The 15,000-nt window shown below is 36.0% G+C and overlaps 1 protein-coding gene across 18 annotated transcripts in view; it reads right to left on the reverse strand.

Annotated features, from left to right (window-relative positions):
- Positions 1–15,000, reverse strand: part of LOC122265454 (uncharacterized) — a 68,012-nt gene that overhangs the window by 952 nt on the left and 52,060 nt on the right. For 3 of the 18 annotated variants that reach the window (XM_086541957.1, XM_086541944.1, XM_086541940.1), the window contains 13 exons: positions 13,893–14,069; positions 12,922–13,080; positions 11,546–11,662; positions 10,593–10,763; positions 9,546–9,741; positions 6,487–6,655; positions 5,919–6,044; positions 5,138–5,558; positions 4,848–5,019; positions 4,517–4,725; positions 4,159–4,371; positions 2,280–2,307; positions 1–1,954 (listed from right to left, as the gene is read on the reverse strand). The exon at positions 1–1,954 is cut by the window's left edge and continues 952 nt beyond it. In XM_086541957.1, coding sequence (XP_086398083.1) covers positions 2,281–2,307; positions 4,159–4,371; positions 4,517–4,725; positions 4,848–5,019; positions 5,138–5,558; positions 5,919–6,044; positions 6,487–6,655; positions 9,546–9,741; positions 10,593–10,763; positions 11,546–11,662; positions 12,922–13,080; positions 13,893–14,069 — 2,157 coding nt within the window. In that variant the 3' untranslated portion in view covers positions 1–1,954; position 2,280. The remainder of the gene's footprint in view (positions 1,955–2,279; positions 2,308–4,158; positions 4,372–4,516; positions 4,726–4,847; positions 5,020–5,137; positions 5,559–5,918; positions 6,045–6,486; positions 6,656–9,545; positions 9,742–10,592; positions 10,764–11,545; positions 11,663–12,921; positions 13,081–13,892; positions 14,070–15,000) is intronic. The other 15 variants (XM_086541954.1, XM_086541950.1, XM_086541951.1 and 12 more) reach the window with 12 other exon arrangements.

The following is a 15,000-nucleotide window of genomic DNA, read 5'->3' on the forward strand; positions in this document are numbered from 1 at the left end:
ATGTTTAATGGAGATGAGTCTTTACATATTTATCAAATGAAGCTTCCGTTATGCAAATTTAATAGAACTTGGTTTCAAAACAAACTGAAAAAATGAGGCTCTGCACCTCATAAATCTTATAAATAATTATAATAATGGTAACAAAATCCATGGGGTTAACGTTAACAGACCAAGGCAGATGGGTTACCCTGACAAAATTATGGTCATTTACTTAAAATTCATCTAATTTTACCATATAACTATGGTTCAAAATTATCAAATAAATTTAATTTCAAGAAAATTTACTAAATGTGTTCAAAAATAATGCAGGCCAAAAAGAAAAGAGAAAAAAAAAAATAAATAAAAAAAAATAACACAAAAATGACTGACTTTATTTTGTTACCATAGTTTTCTTTGAAATCAAAAGGAGAGGGACATGTGGCCATAAGAGCAAATGGCAAATATTCCAATTTCCTATCAATTATCAAGACACTGTAAAATTGTGACTAATGGTGAAAAAGTATTCATACTATATACAGACGAGTTTCTAAAATTTATTTTGTAAAAAGAGAAAATTCTACCCTTGATAAATCACACAATCTTTTGTTAAAATTTTATATAAAGTTCAAAGTCATACTTTTTTCATAACAAGAGCTTATCAGCTGCATGTTACCTGACTGATAACATCAATTTACAATCATAGTGTAGGCCCCTGTCAATCACTTACTATATTACATAGCATAACAATTTTAAAACAGATTTCCCATCAGTCTTGTTAATTTGTCTAAGCTGCAATTTAGCTGCCCACAAACCATAACACAGCACAAACAAACTGCACCACATAGTATGCAAAGTTTTAAAATAATGACTGTCTGATTCATAAGCTGCTTAAAACAATTTAAATTAAATACAAAAATCATACAAATGCTCAACAAAAAATATCAAAGTGACTTTCCAAAAAACTTATTGAAAGTATTTGACTTTAAGAAATTACTCTTAACCTAAAAGTGGATAATTTCTTCAATAAAACATATATCTGTTAACATCAATAGGTTCAATGCATAGTCAATTAGAATGAAGATAAAATCACATAACTATCTCTTTAAACAACACAAAAAGTAAAATGTGATAAACAGGATCTCTTGTCAAAAATAAACACAAAAATATAAGAATTCTAAAAGGAATTTGCAAATGTTGTAATGGTTCTCTCTCAACAGCAGTCTTTACTATCTCACATATGACTAAACATTGAAACACAGGTCTTCCATGCTGAGATCTGTGCATGCCTAGGCAGTGACATACTGGTCATTTGGGGGGGACCACCAAAGAGAATTCAGTACACCCAGATGAAATGTAAAGAACATAAATATTGTCTAGTGGGAATCAGCAAGGTACTTTATTACTATTATTATGTATTTGTAACTGAAGGAAAGAAGTAGATACATCCACATGAAGTCAACATTTTAACTAACAGTAGTAAAATATTTCACCGATAACAAGCACGCATTGAATGCACATGATTATAAAAGTGCTTCTTCTCCAAACTGCCTGCCTGGAATGGCATTCTTCATAATGCCTTTTACACAATAATAAGGCACATAAGAGGTTAGATGGCCTTTTGGACACAGTGAAATTATGAGGTTCTCTTAGAGCTACTCTAGGAAGTGATTTAAGAACTTGATTTTCCAGTACCATCTGCTATACATCTTAAGAGTTACTGCACCTTGTTGGATTTAATTAATTATAGAAAAATATTAATGATAAACACACTCCAGAGAACCACTTCAATGATGCTTATCTTGAAGACAGATGTGTCCCGGCCAATAATTCAGCATTCAGGCACTAGGCACAGGCAAAGGTACGAGCTGCAGGCAGATCGAGGAATGGTGAGGGAAGCCAAGCTGCCAGCGCTTGCTCTCCTCTAGACCTTCGTGATGCGACCAATCAACGGTGGCGCGGATGATCTTTGAAGTCGCTGCGATGGGAAAGCATGGCATTAGCTTTCGGCGAATCAGTGCTCTCTTTCTGATTTTTCTCAAATGAAGATGACAAATATTGTATCTTTTTTCCATTCACGTATAGTTTTACATACGTAGTGTTCCCACTTCTTTCAAATAGGAAAAAAAGAAAATGAGAGGAAAAAAATCAAACTAAATCCCTTTCTAAATACTTAAAAAATGAAATAAATGACATACAAAAATAAAAATGGAACTTAAAAAAAAGAAAGAAATCTGTAAACCTAAATATTCTGCTCTAAAAGGACTGCAAACAAATAGTCATAGAGTGACACTACAACTTACCTCAGCAAAGTCTGCCATCACCATTGGTCTGCAGGAAGCAGTGCCACGGGAGAGAGAAAATGGTTAACCACACGTGAAAGCTGAGAGCCATAACACATTACACACATGGACGGAACTTTCTGCACGACTGACAAAACAAATGTAACATGCCTGATGCATGTCTCTGCTGCACCCAAAAAAATGAATCTTACTACAAGAAAACAGTGAATTAAACATTCTTTTGTATTCATGCAAGGCAACAAAGTAATTTACATTGACATGAATAAAAAAAAAGAACAAATACTGTGCTCATATGTAACAAGTGCTCAAAATCAATATAAAACTTTTCATGCAATACAGCAGAGAGACTGTAATCTTACTTGTTAGGCTATATAATTCTTTTTAGTTTACACTTTTTAATATCTACACAAAAATAATATTCTTAACTAACTTTTTTTATCATTATCAGCATTTGCAAACATCATTCTAATTATATGACCTCAGTAAAACAGATAAATTGAGTTTAAAAAATTCAATATCAAGCAGTTCTGCCTTTTATTCAGAACGGATGATGGCAATAAATGTTTCATAAAAAATACAAAAGGTAATAGGTGTCAAATCTAAGAAATCAATTTTCATACGATCTGAATCCATTTATATATACCAAATCAATAAAAAAAAAAGAAGCCAACATTTAGATCATGTTCATTTTTTTCTTAAACCTTATCTCCCTGTAGTATTATGAGCTCTTGGGTTTGTTAATATGTACTAGTTATATTTTACATTAGGCAATTTACACCAGATTAAATCAGCACAAAATATATTAATATTCTATGGATCCTTATTACAATCTGTTTTACCAAGGCCTCTGTAAGTTATACTAACTACAGTCTATGCACATGAAGATGTGTAATGCCTAAAAGTGTATGCTTATGTCTGAAGACTAATATACACTAAACATTTAAAAGATCTCCCTTATAAAATAATATCTATCATCATTGATATTCACTACAAAAAATATAAAAATCAACAGCATTAAAAGTCTGAATAATGCATTACATATCTGTTTCATGCAACTTAAAGAATAAAAGCAAACTACTGTAGCTATAATGAGTAAGTACATTCCAAATGTAATACATAACGTGCTTTAACTTTTTCTAGTAATACTGAATGGTAGAATTAGATTAAGAATTAACTTCAGTAACCTCTAAAGCAGTCAGGTCTACTAAGTATGAACAAATTAAATGCCAACTAAGAAATGTAATGAAAATATACTTTGTTCATTAAAAGTAAAATATGAAAAAATCCATGCTAGTCTCTAAAAGGGTCAAACCTGCTCCAGCTTTCATTATGCCTGACAACCACTTCCCATTCTACACTAATTTTCATACTCTTTATTACTGATGAAGCAACTACTTCTAAATTTTTCCCACTTCCAAGAATTCTCATAATATTCCTTGTAAGTCCTAAAATCAAATAAACATATCATTCCTGCCTGGTTAACCCTGAATCCATTAAGTAACAAAGTTTAATTACTTATGGAAATAATGTAAAAACACTCAACAACCACTAATTTTTTCTCACCAACATTTTATATTCTATTTTCGATAACTTTCATAAAGGAAATATTCCAAAAGATAATGCATATTACTTGTGAGACTGATCATAAACTAGATAAATCCTGTTTTTAAGTAAATATAATACTGATAAAAAAAAAAAAACTAAAGGACTGAGCTGGAGTTAAAAACAAATAACCATATTTAAATATTTTTACATAATAATGTCAGTCAAAACATCCTTCACCAGCCCAAACTTGATTTCCCTGCACCATTTATTGATAAGTTAAGCCACTCTTGGCACTGAGTAAATGCTCATCCTTTTAAAACCATGTCATTCTTACCTCTTCCACCTTTTCCATGCTTTTTATCTTCTCCACCTTCTCCACCTCTAGAGATTTTATCTTCTCCACCACTTCCCAAGTCCTCACCTCCTTTTCCTTATCCTGCAGAGCACCTACAGGGGGCTTCTCGTCAAGTGGACACAGCAGATCGTCAAATTCTAGTTCTGATTTGGACTTTTTACGCTTTAAAGAGAACTGTGATTTCTTTGGCATCTGAAACGTGTGGAATTTTCTAATTATACACCATTCTCGGATGAAAGGTTATATGATAAATTAAAAAGTTATTTGATAGCACATTAGCAGATATAAATATGGTATGCTATCTATGGATTCCCAACATAAATTTTAAAAATACAACCTTGACTTTAGCAGAGGTGGTAAGAGGAGTGTACCCTGAAGAAGCTTCTAACTCCCTCTTCTCTTGTACAATTGACGCACCAACCAACTCCTTGAAGTGTGTGTTCAAGTGTCGTCTCAAGAGGGTTTTTCCAGATGGTATGGAAAGCAGGGATGCCAAAAGCTCAGAGGTGAAGCGTACTTCATATACCATTAATGCTCCATGAACACCTATAAAAGAAAGAAAAAAAGATTTAAAAAACATATTAATATGACTGAAATACATAAATTGTTCATTCCAAATTTTTAAAACATTCTCCTTGCTTAGAACTAGCTAGAGAGAAGCTACACACCTGACCCTCTAAGATTGGGGGCATATTCTGAGAGGTCAACAGTACGCAGCCATTCCATGACACGGTGATTAGTCCACAATGCCACTTCTGCTGGTGTTCTCAATCTCTGATCCTCTTCTGGTACTGAACGACGTTTCAGCACAGAGGGGTCAAAGTTATGTTCTCGCAGGACCTGGGTGAAGATAAGGAATTTTGGAAATTATGCTTGATGAACAGCATGTCTTCAAAAACACAATGCAACATAATTCATGACATATTGGGAAAACATCATAATGTTTATAGTGACTAACCTGAATACCACGCTTCAATGAGGTAACATGTAGTAGATTTGTAAATCTTAGGAAGGCTAAATCATCATAGGTTAGGCAGTTAAGCACTCTCCCATCAATACGTGCTTCACTAAAAGCGTCTTTATACTGTGGTAAACCCACATCATCCAGCCAGCGTAACACCCAAGCATGATCTAAACGGGCTAGAGGTGTGTTAAGTTGGTTTCCAGATAATCTTGCTGCAATTGCCAATTGAAGTTTCTTTCTATGCAATGGATGACGGAGTCCTAGTTCTCTCTCCAACTGCTGAGGAGTTGCTTGTGACAAATGGTGACCATTTTCTGTCCAGCAGCGTACAGAAGCACAGTACTGACTCAAGCCTAGACCTCCAAGCCAGGCCTCTATTGTCTCAGGTCTCCAGCTGGTGAAAGGTTCACCTGGCCTGAAAGAAAATAAAAGAGGTAGTTAACATTGATTTGTCCACTATAGAATAAATTTGTGAATATGGAAGACTAATTTGTATCTGTAACTTAGTTACTTCATTTCAGTAAAATTTTATGATCCTTCTCAAATGTGCTTGCACTGTGAAAACTTAATAAATGAAACTAGAGTATCGAAAAAAAGAGAAAAAAAAAGAAAAAGAGAAAAAAAAACCTTTTCATGAAATAAAATTGAAATCTACAAAAATAAGAAAGGATAAATGACAACAACAATATTCTACTTGGATAATCTGATTATACTCTGATAAATCATTCTTCTCTTAATTCATATTCTCAAGAAACTTCACTCTATTAATTCTTACTCTTTGAATGTAGTTGTGGGCGAAGTCCAGCCAAGTCGTGCGGATGCTGTGGCCCTCATTCCACCTCGCCTGAAGTCTCCATCACCAAGATCACTGTCAAGATGACCTGAACTGCTACGACGGAGCCTGCAAAAAGAGAGGTTTCAAAACCAATGTGTAAACATCTCTGCACTAAAAAGTCTGGGTATGACGAATACATATTATATTCTTTTGACCTTTTTCAACTATTTAGTACTTCAAAGAAATTAAGATTTCACATAAGCAGGTAGACCTCATACAGGGCCCACATTTGCTCTTACTAGTGCAGATGTGCCAGTCAAAACCCAAACTCACAGAGACAGCACTGCACCTCAAACAAAATGCACATACACATAGAATGTGCCTTTTTCAGATAGGCAAACTGCTTGCACTGGTCATTTAATCTACTTCAAACTTGACACTGCACTACACTGGTTCTTAAGCAATATACCAACTAGATTTTGTCTTATTTTAGGGCTAGGAAGATAAACGAAATAAGAAAAGGCACACAAAGAGACAGATATTTTCTGACTAACAACATGGTACTTACTTTGTAAATATCTTTTTGATGCCAGTTGCCTTGGGATGCATTGGAGGGGACCTGTGACCAACAAGCGTATTGACCCTTGGTGTTGACGACGCAGGGGCAATCATCCTATCTGTTGGATGCCCATACTCTCCCTCAGGCAAGTCATCGATCATCTGCATTTCTGTTTCCGCTGTGGGTGCACAGGTAATAACATTGACATCTTACTGTATAAATGGATGTATTGTGTGGTCTGCCATTTCATTACATCTTTCTATTATATCTACTGTTACAACGGACAAATATGTGTGCGTGTGAGTGTGAGTAATGCTCTTATCATTAAGATACTGAAGTCTGAGTGTCTTTCCGTAAATCAAATTCTAAGAAATTCATTTTCTACAAACATATTTGCACTCAAACAATATTGGAAAAGTAAATATATGTAAAATATATTCCATGTAACCGTATACCACATCAAAATAATGACTTATGGACAACCTACAAATTATAATCTAAGATGTCTTTTGAAAATTAAACAAGGCAGCACCAAACTACTATAGGGTGTAATAAATAATATATATATATATATATATATATATATATATTATATATATATATATATATAATATATATATATATATATATATATACAAAACAAAGAAAAAAGAAAAAAATTAAGCAAAATATATGCAATCAACATGCAATAAATCAGACAACTTGTAAGCTAATACAGAAATTATAAGAGAATAAAAATACATTATATTAATATGTATCAACTAGCTCTGATATACATATATATTACATAACAAAGTATCTAGCATGTAAGATCAGTTCACAAGATGATGCAGAAATAATGGCTTTGTCACAAAAAAGTGTACCTGCATCTTGGTATTTTCTTGCTACTTGCTTCTGGCAAGCAAAATTATCCTTACCATGCAACTAGTCAAAATACAAAAGCAGAATATCAAGCAGTCTAATTCATAATTTTACAGAAAAAAAAATCATGGTAGCAAGTGCATAATACTGCTGAAAACTGAAGGCAAGTACATTTAAACTACAGTCTCAAAAAAACAGCTAATTAAATTGCACCTTCCCAAAATTATTTATCAAAGGTGCATTTCCTCAAAACTAAAGGTTCTAGCAAAATTTTTATTAAATTCAAATCTTATCTGATTGTAAATGATGCCCATCTTAATACATTTGACACCAAATATTAAGAAAAAAAAAAAATAACAAAAAGAAAAAAAAAGGATGTAAAAATTAATGAAAAAATAATGATAATGATAAGTTTAAACAGCAGATGTCACTATATAGTGAATCATTAACCCATTAACGACAGGTGACAAGATATCAGGTGAAGTGATGGCAGCACCAGCTGCCTGGGACGAGATATTTCATCTTGGTTATCCTCCTGGCCGACACGCCGGGTGATCGGGCGTGTAGCACTTGGCCATGGCCAGTGCTACACGAATAGCCCGAGGCGTTAGGCTTATGCATTTGAAATATCCCGGCGTTTCGACCATTTGGAGCCAAAACAGACCCAATGGCAACGGGTCAAATATACATAAAACTTTATTGTATATATGTGTATATATAAAATAAAGATAACTGAGGAAAAGCATGAACCAATACTCAGGATGACAAAAGTGATGGGCTGAACGTGGGCAACACAGGATACAACTCAGGTGGCCTGACACGATCAGTCATGACAACAATCCTGCCAACTGAAGATTTTCTAGAGAAGGGGTTAAATCAATTGAGAAGGAAGTGAAAACATTAATGTAATTGGTTTCGAGCTTGTTATGTCTCATGCTCAGACAATGAAAGCATAAACATGAATCTTATATATACAATTACTATTCATGATGCATATAACTTCAATTACTTTTATGTCTATTTAGGGTCATCTGCACACAGTACATGCACAACTGATTTGCAGTTCACTCTGACAAAACCTCATTCTATGTTTTTCAAATATAAGAAAATTTCAACATTTTGAAACAGGCTCCAAGTCTGTAATGAAAACTAAGTGGAAATGCTTTACCACACAGCTATGATCAATATATTCTCCAAATTCCAAGGAAAAACAAGCCAGGGCAGCTATTAATTCTAGGTTCTACCAGCAAAGCAACTCCAATAAACTTTATTTATACTTTATGGCTCTGCTATAGGCAACCTGACACAAGATGTTGTTACAAAATGAAAATAACTTCTAAGTTCACAAGCCATTATCAGAAGTTTGAAATCTTCCAGCCTCTCTAGGTTGACAAGCAAGACCTAGCCAAAAAAGGTCAACCGTGATATGGCTGATGGAGCAAGATTTCTTAATCAGAAAGCTATATTTCACAAACTTACTAATGCTTTTACTAGTTACTTAAACATTCTTATAAAGCCTAAAATGACAACTCTGAAAGGTAAAAATCACTGACAGGGAATATGTAGGAAAAGGAATATCTGCTTTGCTTTTCAATTATGATAAAAAATGTGACATCTTAAATTCTGTGAAAATAAAAGCATTCCCAGATAGCATTTGAATGTAAATCAACCTTGGCTGGAATGTTCATGATCAATTTTCCGCAAAGCAAGGTTTTGTCAGCAATGCTTGGGTAAAATTGATGGTATAGTAATAATGGTATTACTTTCATAATATATTTTGAGAGTTATTTAGGTTATTATACTTTTGAGTATGAAATTATGAAGAACATAGGTACTCATATGAGTAGCTGAACTTAATGGATGATTTATACTGACATCCTACAAAAATAAAGTTATTTGTGCTCAAACTTCAATCTATGAAAATAAATCTAATCATCAATATATTTTCATCCATATATATTTTAATAGTAACATATAATATCTACATAATTTTCCAATATTCACAAAAAACAAGCCACATGTAAAACAAAGATCTATGACAATGTTCTTAAGAAGTATAATCTAGCTATATATCCCTTAGGAATGTCTACCATCAATTTTCATCCCATTCACATAAGATGACCCTTATAAGAATAAAATGGGGGGAGGGGGGGGTTGATAAGGGGAGGGGTTGCAGGTTTGTACTCATGCATGAACACCACCGTCACCTAAGTTGGGGGCTGAAGTGCTCCGTTTTCCCGCCACACGGAATGGAAGGAAGTGGAGGCCTTTACCGAACATGACTCCCTTGGTTCGCCCTGTGGTTGCAGAGCCGTGGTTGGTTTCTCCACCCATGATTATATCTCGCTGACGAGGCATGGTTCCAAACTGGTCGATTTTCCGTCGAGCATTTGGTGGGGGAGTCTGCAACATGTAAATTTGGCATAATTATTCTTTCAAAATTCTAAATTCTATGAACAATTATATGACTTTCCTTTTCAAAAATATGTTTCTATTTAATGAATATATACTAGATTTAAACTAACAGCATTATCAACCTAAATTTTTATTTGTGGCATATTCCTATGGCATTCCTTTAAGGGATGAATTAAGTCACTGCAAAACATATGCATTATCTTCCTATTAGTCTTAAGCAGACAAATTAACATATAGTTTTTTATTCAATTTGTTACACAATAAAAAAAGGAGCATCTCATTTAGTAAGTTTTATGAAGATGGCTATTATAAAAGGTATTATATAAGATATATAAGAATAAAAAACAAGTACTTACATGTAGTAAGCAGTACAAAGCAAATATGCTATACAACTAGCTTTAGAAGCATGTGAAATTGAAATATGTACAGTATATGACCAATATATTGCATAGGGAAAGTCTGTGTACAAAAAAGTCATATAACTCATTCCTACTGTTGTCAAAAAGAATTTAATAAAATCTGCATAATGTGAAACTTGTCTGTACTGTACTGTTTTTTCAATATGTGGTAATAATAATTACTCAACAAAATCTGATACTAATATCCAAGTCCCTCTGCTGTAGGAGTGTCTGTTCACCTAATCACATTTCAAATACTAACCTTGAAACTGAATAAACATATACAACCCCATACACTTGAAAGAGCAACTAACTACAACTTCACCCCCCCCCCCACATAAACATATAATAACCCACATTTCCAAACATAAAGGCACACAAATCAAGTCCAAACCCATCAGGCTGCATACCAATAAAACCAGTCACAGGGTCGATACTTACCTTACTCACCCTTGGCGGCAAGAACTCTCGCGCATCGTGGGATGCCACTGGAGAGGAGGCAGGCGACACAGTGGGAGCCTGAGCGGGAGACTTGTTAGGCGAAGAAGCCGGAATGGTGGAGAGAGTGGAGATGCTACTCGGAGATGGGGAGTTAGCCAGCTGTGCTGCAAGCTGAAGTCACGTCTTTGGTTAGTAGCCAGACGGGAACAGGGACAGCATGCCCATGACATCTTTATCTTAAAAGCACTTTTATATTACAATACTAAAGAGAGGACATCTTGCATGTCGACATTTCTAAAGCAAAAGTTTCTTGAGTGCAATGAATCTTGTATTTAGCATACTCCATAACATAAGATCTGGAAACACTTTAAGCATAGAATATTTACATTTGCTTGAAGGAAATAAAATTCTAGAAGAGGAAGAGGGGAGTACGAAGGAAGAAGAGATGTGATGTGATTCACAAAAAAGTACAGAGAAAACAAAGGAAGGAAAAGAATGAGGGGAATGACAGTGGGGAAGAGTTGGTGAGAAACAGAAAATAATAATAAGAAGAAAGAAGAATAAAATAGATGACCATGAAAATTCAAACAAGGCATAAGAGATTATCAAATATAATGTACAGTCAAAAGAAATCAGTCATCAATGACAGTCTTATAACAAGATCAGCAACATGTATTTAGAAGTTAATCAGAAACATGAAATGACAAAATACTTTACAAATGTAATATCAAGCACCAGCTAATAACAGATCATAAAGAAATCTGAAGTTAAAAAAAAAACTTTACATTTTTATATGCAAAAAATATGGTACTCATCCATGCAACTTTCTTTAGATCAAACAGATGCAGCTGGACATATAAGCTCATTTAAATACAACAGGACATGGGAAGAATTTCCTTTACAATTACGTGGAAAGATACTCCGTTAGTCATGGTTAATCCGAGTTATACTACCTGATGGCTAGGCTGAGGTGAGTCTGGGGTGACGAGGAAGGAGTGGATAGGGGTGGACGCAGCCGTTGGTGTTATGCTCCGCCCACTACCAGAACGCCCGATACCACACAATACCGGCTGACCACACCACAACAAAATATGATAGGACACACAACACACAAAACATGCCTCACTCTCTGTGTTAACATCTACAAGGTTCTTGTGCTCACAATGTGTGAATGGTGACAAAGCACAAGGAAAAGAAATATGAATAAGGCTCTGACTAAAACAAAACAAAATAAAAGCAAAAATTCAGTCTTTTGCAGATGGATGTGTGTATCTGAGTTTATGTTTGTGAAAGTGAGTGAGTGAGTGAGTGAGTGAGTGAGTGAGAGAGAGAGAGAGGGAGAGGGGGAGAGAGGGAGAGAGGGAGAGAGGGAGAGAGGGAGAGAGGGAGAGAGGGAGAGAGGGAGAGAGGGAGAGAGGGAGAGAGAGAGAGAGAGAGAGAGAGAGAGAGAGAGAGAGAGAGAGAGAGAGAGAGAGAGAGAAAGGGAGAGGAGAGAGGAGAGAGAGAGAGAGAAAGAGGAAGAGAGGAGAGGAGAGAGAGGAGAGAGAGAGAGAGAGAGAGAGAGAGTAAGAGAGGGAGGAGAGAGAAGAGAGAAGAGAGAGAAGAGAGAGAGAGAGAAGAGAGAGAAGAAAAGAGAAGAGAGAGATAAGAGAGATGAGAGAGAGAGAGAGAGAGAGAGAGAGAGAGAGAGAGAGAAGAGAGAAAAAGAGAAGAGAAGAGAAGCGAGAGAGAGAGAGAGAGAGAGAGAGAGAGAGAGAGAGAGAGAGAGAGAGAGAGAGAGAGAGAGAGAAAGAGAGAGAGTGTGTGTGTGAATGTGTGTGTGTGTGTGTGTGTGTGTGTGTGTGTGTGTGTGTGTGTGTGTGTGTGTGTGTGTGTGTGTGTGTGTGTGTGTGTGTGTGTGTGTGTGTGTGTCTTTTATATCACTGATTCATGAACGTATTTCAAATATAAAATAAATGAAAAGAAACAAAAAAAAAAAACTGGGAGCCTTATCTGTATAGTTACGGATAAACACTACAAAAGAATTAATGAAAATGGATAAAATGAAAACAACTAAGTACACAACACTAAAACACATGTAAAAACAACAACGTCAAAACAAAACAAATAAAAGTGATTTCCTTGACATTCTACCGTGCCAAACATGCAGACACGCCTCTATTACAATTACAACCATTGGACCATCATGTAATTCAAGGTCATATAAACACAAAACATGTACGCAACTGAACAGCAATAACAATTAACAAAAAAAAAACAAAGACAAAAAAAGCAACAACAACAACAAAAAAAGAATCGAAAACCAACCCCCACAGAGCCACTGACTCACCTGTGCCTTAGCGTGGTCCGACTGGTGATCCGAGCGGCGAATCTTCTCACGGAGGTCCGCGTTCTCTCTCTCGAAGGCCGCTTGCCGGAGCTTCAGGTTGCTGATCTCGCTGAAGAGCTCCAGCCGCTGGGTCTCCAGGCTCGATCTCGTCATCACCTCCTGGAGGAGAGGACGGTGCGGGAGGGCGGTTATTTTGGTGCTGGTGCATGTGGGTTTCGGTGGTGTCTATGATATGAAGGTGTGCGTGGTTGTTTGGGATATATTTTTGAATGCAGTCACCGTTGTGCAAAGATTTTTTTTTCAGTTTAAGCCGTGTTGATCTATTCTACATGAGTACCCATCTGGTCAACTGCAATACCAAATTTGAATTTTACAAGAGCACCCTTCTGGTCAATGGCAACACCGAACTTGGAATTCTAAAAGTGCTAAATTTTCCTTGTTGCCAAAGTAAACTACAGTAATGTCTTTCACAGCGTTGTCCCATAAGACGCTCTTATAAGGACCGCTATCCGGCCACAGTTCTAATAAAAACTGAATAGTTAAAAGACTTCGGCCGCGCACAGATTTCCGCCAATTATAGCTTACTTCTTCGAGCGTGCAATTGGCCAATGAGAACCCGCCCAGCTTGCGTGTGTTTGCATTACTGTGAAACACCTACAGTGATCTTTTCTGCTAATATAAATTTAAGAACAAACGCTACGCAATGGTTTCCAAGTTAGAGCAATTTCGATGAACTAGAAAGTGAAAAAAAATAGTCTACTCTTTGATCGTTAAAAAAATCTTCTGTATATAAAACGCATTCAAACAATCCTTTACAGCTTTGGCACTATGTTAACTAAACACACACACAAATATTTCTTAACAGTGAGGAAGAAAAAAAAAAAAAGACGACGACGAAATAGAAGAAAAAGAAAAAACTAAATAATCCAACCAACCAACCAAACAAACAAACAAATAAAAAAATTCCAAACCTTCTGTAACTGCTCCTCCGTCTTTCTCAAGAGTTCTTTCTTCTCCTCCAGAAGGTTCTCGAGGTCGGCGATCTTTTCCGTCTGCGCCTCGACCTGCTCGCTGAGGACCGTCACCTGGAGCTGCAGCGAGTCCTTGTCGCCCTCCAGACGGTTGACGCGGTCCTCCAAAGAGCCGCCCTGAAAACGCGGACACATTTCAAATCTCGTCACTTGGCGGGAAGGAGATTTTCTCTTCAGAAAATTCCTCGACTTTTTTTTTAAGCCACCCTCGTCACGCACAGACATACATATAAATACATCAGTAAATAAATAAATGAATATGCAAACTGAATAAAATACATGCAGTAAGGGAAAAACATATCGTTGATATATTGACAACAAAAATTATGACCTAAAATCTTATTACGTTAATCACTTACAGTTAAATCAAAACGTCAAAGAAGTAGTTCATAAACAAAGATTTTAAATAACAAAATGAAAAGTGAGATGCCCTCTTTATGGAGAAAAAAAAAAAACACATACACACACTCGTACACCCGCCTCCAAGACAAGTACACCATCGCCATGCCGTCCATGCAACACAGACTCACAGCGTGTTTACGCACCACACGAAGTATCTACAAAATCCATTACTCTGCTCCTTTGCCAGCCATTAATTTCACCGGCAGTCCTTTCGGGTGAAAATAAATACTGTACATCTCTAAATACCTCCGTAACAGCATGCCTCTTGCAATTCAGTATTTCTTGGTAATGTTGCGCTGCAGTGTTAGGTAAGCGCATGCAACCGAAAAATGTGACGTTTCGCCCTCCATGCCTGGCCACGCCACTGTGTATATTCAAAGCTATTCGCTATTCTAGACAATAGCAAGGGAAATGTTAGAATATGTTTGTATTCATACCAGTATATATACACATATATCACTTTTATATATTCATTTCTTTCTTTCTTTCTCTCTCTCTCTCTCCACACACACAAACACACTCATACGTTCACTCATACACTCTCTCTCTCTCTCTCTCTCACACACACACACACACACACACACACACACACACACACACACACACACACACACACACACACACACAGACACACACACACACACAA

The sequence above is a fragment of the Penaeus japonicus genome, unplaced genomic scaffold (assembly GCF_977035675.1).
Source record: "Penaeus japonicus unplaced genomic scaffold, GWHDUDI00000001_assembly GWHDUDI00000011, whole genome shotgun sequence".
Classification (NCBI taxonomy): Eukaryota; Metazoa; Arthropoda; class Malacostraca; order Decapoda; family Penaeidae; genus Penaeus; species Penaeus japonicus.